The following is a 16,517-nucleotide window of genomic DNA, read 5'->3' as shown; positions in this document are numbered from 1 at the left end:
GCAGATTTATTATATATGATATAAGCCGATAACATTTCTATTAAAAGCTTAGTTTAAATCTTCCCAGACAGTCAGAGTATATTTATTTTAATTTATGTGCCAGACATTAATCCATTTGGAACCAAACTTCCTGATTCTCCATGTCATCATCATTTAAAGTGGGTAAAATCTGATCTTTTTGTGTGTAGAAGTTGTTCTAAAGAAAAGTGTCATTGTTTGGACAAATATAATTTTGCGGTTATTTTGTCCTAATATCAGTCATTTGCAATATTGTGGGCATAATATATAGACTAATAGCCTTTAGGCACCGTATGGACGGGATAAATAAATTAAAGGGTACCCCACGTTAAAAGGGCCGGTTTTTCAGTGCTGGGTTAACCTATATATTTTTTGGTCACCGAAATATTCATGTTTAATCAGTTTTTCAGTACTAGGTTATAGACTAAGAGCCGCTATAGGTGAAATTTCTTAATCATTTTAGGCACGATGGGACCCTATTCGCGGTGTGCAAGTACTTGGAAGGGAAACGAGAAACGACCGTGCGCGAGTCGCGGAGAATATTTCAACTATCTTAAATAATTCATATTGTCAATTGAAATTGTCAAATTGACGTATATTTCATACCTTCTGTCATTGAAGCAGGAAAATTATATATTGCTCCACAATATTGATATGATATGCAATTATTATATAAAGGTAAATTTAATTAATTGTGTTTTGCTTGCAGTACTGCATTTTAATAACTAATTTTATTTACTACATACAATTGTTTACGTTTGCATAGCATAACCTGCATCTTATTTTTTCTTCTTATTATTTTTTTGGACTATGGCCTTGACAATTATCCAGCAACCAGGACTAATATAATTGGCCAATATAATTAAAAGTGCGAATAAAAGTACAGAGCGTAGAAATAGAGGTCGCTTTGCCGAACTTGCACGGTCCCAATAGGTGCGTTCGCGGGTACAGTTGACAAATTGTCGCCGACAATTTCTAACCTCATTTAATATAAATAATATCGTTAATAGATACATAAACAAGGTATATTTACTTTTAATTAATATTAATAACTAATTATTAAATTATAATATTAAAATATACCTTGTAGATTTATCTATTAACGATATTAATTATATCATTTTAAAGTGCGCATGCGTTTTGCTGCTAATTTGTCGCCGACTAGTCCTCGACAGGCTCCCGCGAACGCACCTTATAACTTAAATAGTAGAACCTAAAAGAAAACGTTTGAACACTGTGCCGTCACTTTTCAGTGGCACATGCGTCGACAGTGGCGCATCAAACTTTCCACTTATGGACGGGATAAATAAATTAAAAGTTAACAGAACTTACTAACAGAATTAATTTTTTTTAATTTTTTTTAAGTTCTATGTGATTAACACATAGGATTCATCGTGATTTTAACCCACCACCCCCTTCCCTCTGCCCCCACCATCAAAAACTTCATTTTTCGTTTTTATTTTTTTTGGTGGGATGCAATCAATTTTAAAATTTCAAAAAATTCACACGCATAGTTGAGGCTTTTATAAAATATGCCTATTTTTTATAGACCCTTAGGTAGAGTGTACATAACCTCAAAAAATTAAAAGAAATTTTTTTTTTCAAAAAAGCGTATAACTTTTTTTGAGGAATAGCTGCAGGTCTAATTTTTTCTTAATATTGTGTGTTTTATCAAACACTATATTTTTAATTTTTTTCAGATTTTTCCATAAGCCTCCCCACCTTCAAAAATCCGAAAAACTGTTTTTTGAGGGGTTTTGGGGGATTTTCCCTATTTTATAGACTTCATAATATATCAAATCAATTTTGTTTTTATAGGTTATATATAACTTGAAGTAACTGAGTTCTTTAGAATATTTAAAAATCAGAAAAACACGTTCAAACTCCCCAAAACCCCCTTAAAAAACAGTTTTTTGGATTTTTGAAGGTGACTAACGTTACAGAAAAATCTGAAAAATATTAAAAATATAGTGTTTGATAAAATACACAAGACTAAGAAAAAATTAGATCTGCAGCTATCCCCAAAAAAAAGTTATATACTTTTTTTCAAAAAAAAAAATTTTAAATTTTTTTTGAGGTTATGTACATTCAACCTACAGGTCTATAAAAAATAGACGTGTTTTATAAAAGCCTTAACTATGCGTGTAAATTTTTTGAAATTTTAAAATTGATTGCATCCCACCAAAAAAAAAAAATAAAATCGAAAAATAAATTTTTTGATGGTGGGGGCAGGGAGAAGGGGGTGGTGGGTTAAAATTACGATGCATCTTATGTCTTAATCACATAAAACTTAAAAAAATGAAAAAAATTAAATTCTGGTAATGAGGGAGGGTATTTTTTAATTTATGTATCCCGTCCATAAGTGGAAAGTTTGATGCGCCACTGTAGACGCATGTGCCACTGAAAAGTGACGGCACAGTGCTCAAACGTTTTCTTTTAGGTTCTACTATTTAAGTTATAGGGTCCCGTCGTGCCTAAAATGATTAAGAATTTTCACCTATAGCGGCTCTTAGTCTATTAGAGCTTAAACTCGTTTAAGTTAACCAAGATTTTAACCGATCCTCGTTAGATGGTTTAACTCCGAATTTTGCGGTTACGCTTGCGCATTGGTGCAGTGAATGCATCATGTTTATTTTTTTGAGTACTTGCCTGACAGAAGGGATTAGTTGGGTTATGTTATTTTCTTTCATCGCGGGAAGTATTCTAATATGTACCTCCTTATTATTATAAGGAAATTATTATTATTGAAATTATAAATTATTATCGTTATTATATAGGAAGGAATTATAAGGAAATATATTTAAATATAACTGTAATAGGTACCTATGTTTACACTTACTGTAACAGGATTTAATGCATGATTCCTAGTAATATTTTAAAAAGAATGTTTTATATTTGTCTACACAGCAAAATACTTAATTATTTACCAAAGAGTCTGACTTCTTATTTTATGGTCAATCTGTTAAAATAGATAAAATCGTCCCAATAATTCTAATTCTCTTCTGTTATGAGACCGAGGAAGACGTTATGAACTAAACAAAGATTTGGAACTTAATATTGCATTGCATTAATCTTTTTTTTTAATTTGGTTATGAAATTGTCTTTTATTTATTTTTCTGTCAAATTGATCATTATCTCTCGAATTGCACATGCGCACGTGCAGTTACTGCTGCCAACAGAAGAAAAAAAAGTGGTTAGCTAACCGAGATTTTCTTAACTTGATAAGCACTGAAAAACGCTATGAGGGTTGAAATATATAGGTTAAAATTTAAACTAGGTTAGCTAACCAAAATTTTAACCGCTCACTGAAAAACCGGGCCTAAGATAGGCAAATGTCCTCACTCCTAGAATTAAATTTTTTACATTCTTTGTGATTAAAAAATAAGGCTCAACGCAATTTTAACCCGCCACCACTTTTCCACTCCACCACACCATCAAAAACGTAATTTTTCGTTTTTATTTTTTTAGGTGGGATGCAATCAATTTTAAAACTTCAAAAATTCACAGAAACAATAATTGAGGCTCTTACAAAGCATGTCTATTTTTTATAGCCCCGTAGGGTGTACAGATTCTGGGGTCACAAAAAAAGTTGATTGAACCTAACTTACCTTAGTACAAATGTGCACATAAAAAAACGAACATGTGGCATTTTTTTTGGAAAACGAACATGTGGGATTCTTAGGGCAGGAACATCTTAAAAAAATTATAGTGAAATTTGTGCACCCATAAAAATTTTATGGGGGTTTTGTTCCCTTAAACCCCCCTAAACTTTTGTGTATGTTCCTATTAAATTATTATTGTAGTACTATTAGGGCAGTCAATGAGGGTATTTGGCTCCGAATTCCATCCTATTACATCGATCATCGATTTACTTGATGTTTTCACAGTAAGTAGGGAATAGCTCAAGAAACAAAGTCTACCCTATGCCGATGCGCGCTTTTATCTTGGGGGTGGTTCCCACCCCTTCTCGGGGGTGAAAAATTTTTGGTTAAAATTGCCACGGAAGAGGTTAGAGAACCTAATTTTAAGCAAAAACTGTTCTGTAATTATTTTTTGAAAACTCAATACTTTTTGAGTTATTCGTAGTTGAAAATTGGCCATTTTCACTGAAAAATGACACCTTTTCGGACGGATTTTTGCGAATACTTTAAAAACTATGCATCTACAAAAACTATATAAAATATTTCTGTAGGTTATAAAAAAACAAAGAGATTCGTTCCTTCATAAATCTTCTAGTTAACATACAAAGGGGGACCTGGTAAGTAAGAAGAGTTTGCTCTTTTGAGGCATGCTCAAATCGGTGTATTCAACTTGAAATAACAGAAGAACTGTCAATTTTAGGTGTATAATGATACTAATAACTTTTGTAGTGCTTGAAAAGACCTTTAAAATGAGCAATACTAAATGTCGATTACATTCAAACTAAGCGAGATATTCTGCAAAAGAGTTGATGACTAATGTATTTTAAGAAGGAATGAGAAGTGTATTTAACCCCTCATCCATCAGAATTTAAATACATTGTTTTACTTCTGCAATACTTTTTATTATAGTGTTATTTCTATGTTCAAAAAGTTGGATTGGATTAAAATGAATGCTTTTTGAAAAAAATAAGATCAAATTATAGAGCGCATTTTTAACTTTTCTTAAAAACGAAAGATAAGAGATACGAAAAAAGATACCACACAAAAGTGTAGGGCTTTTTTAGATAAAAATTTCCTTTTTATTTTTTATTACTGTATCTCTTATCATTTTCAAGTTATATGGAGAAAAATGAAGATTTTTAAGAAAATTAAAAAATGCGCTCTATAATTTGATCTTTTTTTTCAAAAACAATTCATTTTTAAACCCGTCCAACTTTTTGAACATAGAAATAACACTATAATAAAAGGTCTTGCTGAAGGAAAACGATGCATTTGCATTTTGGCGGATGGGGATTAAAATTACTTCTCATTTTTTCTTAAAATATATTAGTTATCAATTATGTTTGCAGCATATCTCGCTTAGTTTTAAGGTAATGGATCTTTAATATAGCTCATTTTAAAGGTCTCTTCAAGAACTACAAAAGATATTAGTAGCATTATACACCTAAAATCGACCGTTTCTTTGTTATTTCTAGTTGAATACACCAATTTGAGAATGTACCAAAAAACAAACTATTTTCACCAACCATATCTCTTTTTGTATTATAACTAGAAGATTTATAAAGGCAAGTGTCTCTTTGTTTTTTTATAACATCATCATCATCATTTGGCTCTACAACTCTATGTGAGTCTTGGCCGCGTTTACTATTTCCCTCCATTGTTGTCGGTCCTGAGCAGCTATTTCCCATTGCTGTACTCCCATTTTGCGTAGATCGCTGGCTACTGCGTCCTTCCATCTCTTTCTTGGGCGACCAACTGACCTTTTTCCATCGGGCCTTTCCCAGAATGTGGCGTTTAGAAGTCTTTCGTCACTTGATCTTAGTACGTGACCCGCCCATCGTATTCTGTTTGATTTAATGTAGCGTACTATGTTTTCATCTCCGTATATTGTCTGGAGTTCATCATTGTGTCTTCTTCTCCATTCTCCTGTTGTCTCTTCTCTGCAAGGCCCATAGATAGTCCGCAGTATCTTTCTTTCAAGTACCAGTAATTTTGTTGTTTCCCGCTGATTCAGAGTCCAGGTTTCGCTTCCGTACGTTATTGTGGGACGAATTATTGTCTTATATACTCTTATTTTTGCTGGTCTTGAGAGTATTTTTGATTTAAGTAGGGTCCTTAACGAGTAATATGCCGTGTTTCCTGCAATAATCCTGGCTGCCACGTCCTTTTCATAGTTATTTTCAGATGTTATGATCGCTCCCAAGTACTTAAATTCTTTGACGACTTCAAAATTGTATTCATTAATTGTTACGTTTTGTCTAACCCTTGGTCTTGGGTTCTTCGTAACCACCATGTACTTGGTCTTGTCCTCGTTGACCTTAAGACCAACTTCCTTGGCTCCGTTCTCGAATAGGGTGAAAACTTCTTTTGCATCTCTGGTGGATTGTGCAATTGTGTCCACGTCATCCGCAAAGGCTAATAGTAGTTTTGATCCTTGGGCGGCAAATCCGTTTGTCAGTTGTGGCTGAGCTTTCCTTACTGCATGTTCCAGTGCGAAGTTAAACAGCAGGGGGGCGAGAGGATCTCCTTGTCTAAGTCCTGTGTCAATGAGGAATTCCTCCGACGTGTTGTTGCCTCTGATTCGTGCGGAAGCGTTCTCCGTGCTCACCTTTGCTAATCGTACCAGTTTTCCAGGTACTCCCATTTCTACCATAGTCTCCCACAATGTTTTTTTATAACCTACAAAAGTATTTAATATAGTTTTTTTAGTTAGATGCATAGTTTTTAAGGTATTCGCAAAAAACCGTTCGAAAAGGTATTATTTTTCAATGAAAATGGCCAATTTTCAACCACGAATCTCAAAAAGTATCGAGTTTTAAAAAAAAAAATTATAGAACAGTTTTTGCTTAGAATTAGGTTCTCTAGCGAATTCCGTGGTAATTTTAACCAAAAAATTTTCCAACTCTACGAAGGGGTGGGAACCACCCCCAAGATAAAAGCACACATCGGCATAGGGTAGACTTTGAATTAGGAGATAAGTAGAGGCTATTTCCAAAATTGTATTAAAAGCCATGCAGTAGGATAGAATTCGGAGGTAATATCCTATTCTTGCTCCCATTGACTGGCGTATATTAGTTAAACACCATGTTTCTAAAACTTTTTTGCCTCCTCGTACTTTCTCTAAAAGCCACCTTTGATCGAGATATTTTGAATAATTGTCAAATCCACCACATATTTGTAATTATGGTTAAGTACGATTATAGAGACCTGGTAATAATATGAAAATTTATTTATAATTTACATTTTTAAATATATTTTGAACCATATTAAACAAGAAGCCACATCTCGATAAAAGTTGCCTTATCGAAAAAATACTAAGAGGCAAAAAAGTTTTAAAAACACTGTGGTTAACTAATGGTACCGCCATAATAGTTTAATTGGAGCGTACACAAATATTTGGGGGGTTTAAAAGAACGAAACTCCCATACTATTTTTATGTTAGCATATTAAAAAAGAAGCCGCATCTCGATAAAAACTGGCTTATCGAAAAAATACTAGGAGACAAAAAAGTTTTAAAAATACTGTGTTTAACTAATGGTACCACAATAATAATTTAATTGGAATGTACACAAAAGTTTGGGGGGGTTTAAGGAAACAAAACCCCATAGAATTTTTATGGGGTGTACAAATTTCACTCTTACTTTTTTAAGATATTCTTGCTATGATAATGCCACATGTCCATTTTCAATAAAAAATCTCTATCTCTAAGAGTTTTCAATATATGAAAAAAACTCGATTTTCATTTTGTAACTTCAAAGGGCTGTAACTTTTTGTGTGTGCACTATTGTATATAGGTAAGTGAGGTTCAATCAACCTATTTTTGACCCCAGAATCTGTGGTATAAATTATGACCAATCTTTTTGGGACACCTTGTATAAAAGTTTGTGGCTTTAAGGCGACTTTATACAATAACAACCATTTTATGTAATGTGGACGGCCGTAGCTCAGCGGCAAGATATTGACGTCATAAGCTAGATCGCACCAGTTCGAATCGCGGCACCAACAACGACATTTTCATTTCCAAAAATGATACGAGCCGTTCACCGTACTTCGGAGGGTACGTTAAGCCGTCTGTCCCCCTGGGCTAGTGCGCATCGACACTAGCTACTTCAAAAAGGAATAAAGTGGCGCCGGAATCTGTACGAAACGAGCTCCCCGACAAAAATTCCATACGACATTATTATTATTATATTAGAGTATTACATCTGCTGCAGTAAACTTACCGTTATCTATATTTGGATCGTTTGGGAGACACCGCCTGAAGATATACCTTTTGCACATCATTCTGATTCCTGGTGAAGCAAAACAGCAAAATAAGACTATGATGAATAAAACTGATATCATGACAATGAGCGTCGCATAACCCTGGGAACTATTCGTGTGGGGACTAGTAGTCTTCGGTGGCGAGGGAGCATTGCCTGAAAGCAAACAGAAATATTAATGTCAAAGTTTTCAACCCAATAAAAATATTCAAAATATTTAAAAATATCCAAAATATTTTTTAAAGATATTTAATTGAAAACTTATTGGACTATTTTCCTGGTAACACCTCCATGGCTTCTAAAAATTTCAAGCCAGGTGGATGCTGAAGCGAAGAAGACAAGAGGGGATTCTTAAAACTTGCAATTCACGACCCCGTCTGTTCAGCTGGTAAATTCCAACGGAAAATGGACCTATGTTACTCAAAGGAGTAATACTAATATAAAATAAAAATGTATTCCATTTTTATTCAGTTGTGATGCGAATGCGAAGGCAAAACTGTCTTATTTTTCACTTAGTACAGAGAGCGCAAACCAGCACTCTAAATCGACGATTTTCGACTCTAATTGGAGTCATCATCAGAGAGGCGTAGATTTGCTGCTCTCTGTCCCAAGTGACGAAACTCCGAGAGTTTATCCCCGCATTGCAACTGACGTTATGGAGTATGTGCCTAGCGACATCTGCTAAATGAAAGTCAAAGTTTTCAACCTAGTAAAAATATTCAAAATATTTAAAAATATCCGAAATATTTTTAAAATATATTTAATTGAAAACTTATTGGACCATTTTCCTGGTAACACCTCCATGGCTTCAGAAATATTAATAATTGAAAACTAGAAGACTTAATATCAATGGAAAATTAAGTTGCAAATTACAGTATATCGATAAATAGATCTAAGTTAAATATTACTACAGTGTGTCAATTTTAAAACTTACAATGGCTATATCTCACGAACAAAAGCTGATATCGAAAAATGCTTGAAACCGTTTCTAGGATAGTAAGGGGGAACTAAAATGACATGAAAGAGAACTCACCCCCATCAACCCCCTAGGCCCCACCCATCACAACCAAAAAAGTTTAAATTGCAAACCCCTACTTGTGATACATCATTGAAAAGGCTATAAAAAATACTATTCAATGGTATAAATAATAATTATACAGGATGAATCAATAATTGTGAAACTTTGGCTTAAATGAAAAATTTAATAAGGTTTTGTTGAATTACAAATTTATTAAAAATGTCAATTAAGTAAATATTTAATGTGAATTCCGTTGTTTGGTAAACAATAATACAGCCTATTTTCAAATTCTGCACGAAATTTAGCAAATGTTCTAGTAATAGTGCCACATGCTTGAGTAATTCTTTCTAGCAATTCCCCAAGTTAAGCAAGTTGAGTTGTATAAACAATTGATTTAGGGTAACCCCATAGAAAAAAGTAATATACTATCCTACTATAAAAGTACTATCCAATGGTATAAATAATATTTATACAGGGTGTTAATATCAGCTGGCTTACTATGACTTTTGTATTTGTAATGCTATCTCCGGGAGTATTATTTTAAATAATAAGTGCCCGCTCGTACTTTTTTTTGTTAATTAAAACTTAATTTGCCATTTTTGCCTTAAATCAGTTGTTTATAAAACTTAACTTGCGTCACTTGGGAAATTGCGAGAAATAATTACTAAAGCATGTCGCCCTATTACTAGAAAAAGCATTTGTCAAATTTCGTGCAAAATTTGAAAATAGACTGTATTATTGTTTACAAAACAACGGAACCCACTTTGAACATTTACTTAATTGACATTTTTATCAAATTTGTAGTTCAACAAAACCTCATTAAATTTTTCATTTAAGCCAAAGTTTCACAATTATTGCTTCACCCTGTATAATTATTATTCATACCACTGGATAGCATTTTTTATAGCCTTTTCAATGATGTATCACAAGTAGGGGTTTGCAATTTAAACTTTTTTGGTTGTGGTGGGTGGGGCCTAGGGGGTTGATGGTGGTGAGTTCTCTTTCATGTCATTTTAGTTCCCCCTTACTATCCTAGAAACGGTTTCAAGCATTTTTCGTTTTCAGCTTTTGTTCGTGAGATATAGCTATTGTAAGTTTTAAAATTGACACACTGTATAATAATATCACGATCATCAAATATGATACAAAGCCTTAAGGTTAGTCCCAGGAGCCCTCAAATCTACTCCTAAACCAGCCTTTTGGCAGAATGAAACGAGCCTCCTTTACAATTAAGACGTCTATTTTTGACAGAAATTATTTTCTTAAATGCAAGTTTAAATGTCAAAATACCTTCTTACAACAAATATTTTGTCTTTCTGTTGAAAATCTATCAAACAGAGCAAATAAAAATCTCCGACTCTAGCTATTGCTTTTCCCAATCTATCACATTTAGGCTATTGATTATATTCAAAATAAGATAGCTAAAAGGAACTACAACATTAACGGGGTTTTATTATTTCATATGGTCAATGGACATCTATATATGAAAAAACCGCGGAGTGCTACCATTTAAAGGGGTGCGTTTTTGAGAAATGGGTGAATTAGTCCCTGGGCACAGGTTACATTAGGGTGAGTTCTATGCACTTTTGGTACAAACATACCTACATAAAAATTGTTCCTGGTTACATTTCCTATCTAAATATCACTTTTTAAAGTCAATGACACTTTTTTTTACAAAAATATATTCAAAAGAAAAAGCACAAAGAAACCCAAAAGAAAGAAATTTTGTTTTTTGTCCCACAACTTTTGTCCACGAGGATATAGATATAGACATGGCTTTACAGAAAAAAACCTACATATTTTTTCTTTAAAATGTTGTTTAGTAGAGGTAATTAGGATTTACAGTTTTCGAAATATGATTTTTCAAAGTTCGCCACTCACAGCAATTTTGGGCAATTTTCCTTGTTATTTTGCAAATATTGTTCTGTAACTGTTTTCTACGTAACTTTAGGTATATGCAATAGTACACGTAATAGAAATAGAAATCAATTACCTTTAAAATGGTCTGCTGTATAACGTTGTACGACTTTCTTTTAAAGAGATTCTGGTTTTTCAAAGTTTTATACTTTTATTTTATAATATAATATAAAAATAAAATAATATTATTATATAATATAATATTATAATATATTATATATTATATAATATTATATTATATATTACCTAATATAAAAAATATCATTTTTTACGATTATTTTTGAAATTTATCATTATAACTTTTTTTCTTCTACATTTAGGTATATATTATATTATATAATAAAAATGCTTATTTTTTTTACTTTAATGGTGTACATCAAAAAATTCAAAACTATAAAAAACTACAGATATTATTTTTCAAAATGTAAAAAGTACTTGCAACGATTTTTGATTTTAGGATTATTTTTTAAATTTTTCATTATAACTTTTTTTTCTTGTACATGAATATACTATATATTGCTCAATAAAGAGGGCTTACTTTCTGTTCTTTAAAATGGTGTATCATCTATATTTAAATAAAGGAAACCAAGTGATTCTTTGATATTTTTTTACCTGTATTATTTAAAATTATTTCTTTTACAAAAATTACATAAACATTAGTCTTAGAAAACATCACTTTAGTTAAAATTATTTAAACGTTGACATTTAAAACAATTTTAAAATCAAAGTCCATCTCTTCGTTAGCATTAGCTTCAATATCTTGCTCTGACACCTCAGTTATCTTAGAGTTCCCACAATTAGTACCCATGCACATGCACCTTTGCAGAATATTGAACAACTAATTCCTATCTCCCTACAACCGCAGTTTTTTGTACATCCTTTGGTACATTTACATGCTATTTTTTCAAGCAAAGCTTGTGGTGCAGGAGCTTTGACAGTAAATATTGGAATTAATCCATATTTTGAAGTGTGCCCGGACGAGTCAAGTGGATCCAAAGTATTACCTATAAAAAATAAGATTCAATCATAACACACAATCACATAAAAAAGTTATAATGAAAAATTTAAAAAATAATCCTAAAATGAAAAATCCTTACAAGTACTTATTACATTTTGAAAAAGCATATCTTATTCAAAAATAATCCTAGAATTTTTTATAATACACCATTTTAAAGTAAACAGAATAAGCTTTCTTTTTTATTATATAATATATACCTAAATGTAGAAAAAAAAAGTTATAATGGGAAATTTAAAAAATAATCGTAAAAAATATAAAAACTCGTTAAAAGTATAAAATCTTGAAAAAGATAACCTCTTTAAAAGAAGTCGTACAACATTATACAGTAGAACATTTTAAAGGTAATTGATTTCTATTCCTCTTACATGTACCATTGCATATGCCTAAAGTTGCGTATAAAAAAGTTACAGAACAATATTTGCGAAATAACAAGGAAAATTGCCCAAAATTGCTGTGAGTGGCGAACTTTGAAAAATCATATTTCAAAAACTGTACTTAAATCCTAATGACCTCTACCGAAAATGTATAAGTTTTTTTTCTGTGAAGCAATGTCTATACCTATATCCCCGAAGACAAAAGTTATGGGACAAAAAACAAAATTTCTTTCTTTTGGGTTTCTTTGTGCTTTTTCTTTTGAATATATTTTTGTAAAAAAAAGTATCTTTGACTTTAAGAAGTTATATTTAGATAGGAAATTTAACCAGGAACAATTTTTATGTAGACGTGTTTGTACCAAAAGTGCATAGAACTTACCCTAATGTAACCTGTTCCCAGGGACTAATTCACCCATTTCTCAAAAACGCACCCCTTTAAATGGTAGCACTCCACGGTTTTTTCATATATAGAGATTGATTGACCATATGAAATAATAAAACCATAGTACATAATCAATAGCCTAATTATTCATTCAATGGAGAAGGAATTACATCCTTTGGTGCTAATAATTATGACATACTGTACAGTAAGGACGTTCAGGATGGAATAAATTCATTTTATCAAGAATCGGCGATTTTGGAGATACATCCCAAAAGATTTTTATTTTTGAACTATAATTTCTTGGCATATATAGCATACTACTGACGTCATCCATCTGGGCGTGATAACGTTATCGATGATTTTTTTTTAAATGAGAGTAGGGGTCGTGTGATAGCTCATTTAAAAGTATATTTAATTCTTTATTCAGTAATATAAACAATAACATAATCATTTATACAGGGTGTCCAAAATTTTTTTTTAAATTAAATTAGTTGAGACAAAAAGAAGAATGTATGTAATTTATTTAATTCAAAATACATGTTACTGCTGTCAGAAAACAGAAAAAATATTTATTTGACAAATAAACATTGCTTTTCGCTTAAATTAAATGTTCAAACTGCTAAGAGGCAAGTGGGTGACAACTTTAACATTGCATTTAAACGAAAAACAATATTTATTTGTCAAATAAATATTTTTTTCTGTTTTTTGACAGAAATAAAATGTATTTTGAATTAAATAAATTACATACATTCTTCTTTTTCTCTCAATTAATTTAATAAAAAAACTTTTTTGGACAAGCTGTATAGATAATTATGGTAATGTTTATATTACTGAATAGAGAATTAGATAACCTTTCAAATGAACAATACCCCACGATACCTAGTCTCATTTAAAAAATCTCCGATTACGTCATCACGCCCAGATGGATGACGTGATATAGTGACTATATTCGTCACTATAGTGACGTCATATATACGTCACTATAGTGACTATAGTGACGTATATATGACTAGTGTGATATATATGCAAAAAAATGTTATTTAAAAATAAAAATCGACCTCTTTCGGGATTTCTCTCCAAAATCGCCCATTCTTGAGAAAATTAATTTATTCCAACCTAAACGTCCTCACTGTATATAAACCTACTGTAGTAATTGCTTTATATAGTTCAATAATTGTTGACGAAGATTTAGTAGTATGTACTAGGTAAGATGGAAGACTGTAACCAATCTTGTAAAATTTATTGATAGTCATTGTCAAGGCGTTGGATTGGATAGTTAATAGCAAATTATATTTCGAAGGGTATATAATTTTATCCGACTCACAGTTCATCCTCCTTGCATTAAGAGATTTCTCTAAACACATAATACTAACAGACTAATTGTATATGTGGTTCAAAAGATAAGGCCTAAAATTCCCTAAGAAGAATTGCTAAATCTGTGTGAGTAAAAGGTTACTCTAATATTCCAGGCAATGAAAAAGCAGACCATTTGGTTAAAGACTCTACTTTAGTGGGTCTATAATACAACGAGCTGCCAAATGGGAATTTAATTACAGCTAGGAAGAAACACGTTAGGCTCAATTTGGAAATTGATAACTCTTGTCTATGCTATTTGTAAACTCGATATTTATTGACCGTGTTTTATCGATATTGTTCTTTTTTGCAACAGAACACAAAGAAACAAAAAATGTGCTAACTTAATTTCTAACTGTTTACGAATTCTACTCGGTTACTGGTTAACTGTTGATTATTTTTAATTGTGTTTATTATGGAGCGTCAATCACGTTTAATACGATGAATGTGCCCAAGTAGTGTTCGAAAGAAGGTTGGAGTTACCGAAGAATTTGTCGTCGATTTAACGTGTCCCACAGATCCGTCTCACAGATTTTAGAAAGATTCCTCGAAACAGAGGATCATACTCGCAACGCAGCACAACAGAGCAAGGACAAAACCGGATAACTACCCTAATTCAAGATCGATTTTTAAGAATTTCTCTCTTCGGAAAAGTTTTGTAACACATCGAAATATAAAAATTCAACTTCGAGACATACATGCTATGCAAATTAGTGCTGAAACTGTTCACCAGCGACTTAGAGAATACAACTTAACTCCTAGGATAACCGCCCGAGGTATTAACTGCAGTCACCCACCCCCTTATCTATGACTGCAGTACTGCAGAGCATCGAAGGGGAGACTACGTTTTGCTAAAGAACACGTTAATTGGTTAGAGGCTGACTGTGAACGAGTGCTGTGAATCCCTATTTTGTTTGTACAATAACGACAATAACCAAAATTATTTACTCTTGCATTAGACCCAGGCAACCAAATAACTTTTACAAAACGTTAAAAAGACGTCATAATTATCACCAAACCACGTCAGTTTGTCATGTTTTTTCGACGTCGAAAGTCACGTGAATATGTCCCACCATAACTGACGTCATTTTTATTACGTTTTAAATACGTGATATAAAAAACGTAGTTTTTATGTCGTTTTTTTAGATTATTTTTCATTTTATGATTTTAAAAATACACAATAATAATTATTCGTATGGGCATTGTTGGTATTGCAATTTTTTCATTTAACTGTTTTAAATTTCGCTTATAAGTAGGCTAAAAGTAAAACCAAATGCATAGAATTACAATACCCTCGATGCAACATTATAGAATTTTCGTTTTTTATATAGTTATAGGTACTTACTATTTCAAAACTGAAACAACATATAAAATAAATAATTTATTAACAAATTAATTTAATTAAACTCGATAACACATAATTAGTTCATTAACAGAAAATATTCACCAAAACAAAACACATAACCTCAAACATTCAAACCGTTTTCAAGAAGAACTATTGCATTAAACTAACTCACTTGAGAAAAACGAATAAAAATCTCTTAATTAACACGTTTCTTCAACTAAATATCTAAATGAAAAGTCTTATTTTAATACCAAAAAAACCACGTAAACAATAAATGAAAAATTTCTTATGACAATTATTTAAGCTTATAAACGAAATTGGTTGGAGTCAATGTCAATATACAACACATTATAAACATTAACTCGTTAAGCTCCTCCCATTTTTGTGACGTCAGACTTGGGCTGTCTGAAATGAAAAAGTGTTTTTAAACGTATTTTAACGTCATTAATCTTACGTATTAAAATCACCTACAAAAGACGTTTATACGACGTAATGTTCAAACACGTGTATATATTCAACCAAAAGCTGACGTTTCCTCGACGTTATTGACGTCACTTGGTTGCCTGGGGAAGATGTGTTCAAGAAGTTAAATTGGGAACAACGAGGAATTAAAAGTGATGGCAGATTTTTAAGTCATCTAAGATTTGCCAATAACATAGTACTCCTAAGTAACAATACAGAACATCTAATCTACATGCTAAAGGAGCTTAAACAAGAATCTGAGAATGTCGGTTTAAAAATGAATTTAAATACCTATGTAAAACAAAAGTGATGACAAATCAAGATATTACAATCGACTTAGATGGAAGTGAGATCGAAAGTGTCGAAGAGTATATATACCTAGTCCACACGATCAAGCTAGGCAAACAGAATCAAACGGCAGAGATAACTAGAAGAATCCGAATGACTTGGGCAGCAGTAGGAAGACTCAATGATGTGCTGAAAAACAAAAAGATACCAATGAATCTAAAGTAAAGGGTATTCAACAGCTGTATTCTACCAGTTATGACCTATGGAATGGAGACCATGACACTTATAGAGGTATCAGCCAATAGATTGAGAACGACACAGAGGACGATCGAACGAGCTATGTTAGGACTATCCAGGGCCCTCGTAACCGGGCGTGCAACGCGTGCGACGCACGCGGGCGCAGCCCCAAAAGGGCGCCAAACCGAAGGTTTGGCAAATA

The 16,517-nt window shown here is 32.2% G+C and overlaps 1 protein-coding gene across 2 annotated transcripts in view; it reads right to left on the bottom strand.

Annotated features, from left to right (window-relative positions):
* Window positions 1–16,517, bottom strand: part of LOC126887237 (uncharacterized) — a 200,570-nt gene that overhangs the window by 95,657 nt on the left and 88,396 nt on the right. For both annotated transcript variants that reach the window (XM_050654645.1, XM_050654646.1), the window contains exon 3: window positions 7,883–8,077. In XM_050654645.1, the coding sequence (XP_050510602.1) occupies window positions 7,883–8,077 (195 nt within the window). The remainder of the gene's footprint in view (window positions 1–7,882; window positions 8,078–16,517) is intronic.

Source organism: Diabrotica virgifera, chromosome 6 (assembly GCF_917563875.1).
Source record: "Diabrotica virgifera virgifera chromosome 6, PGI_DIABVI_V3a".
NCBI lineage: Eukaryota > Metazoa > Arthropoda > Insecta > Coleoptera > Chrysomelidae > Diabrotica > Diabrotica virgifera.
Note: the sequence above shows the minus strand (reverse complement) of the source record. Positions and strands in the feature narration are given on the sequence as shown.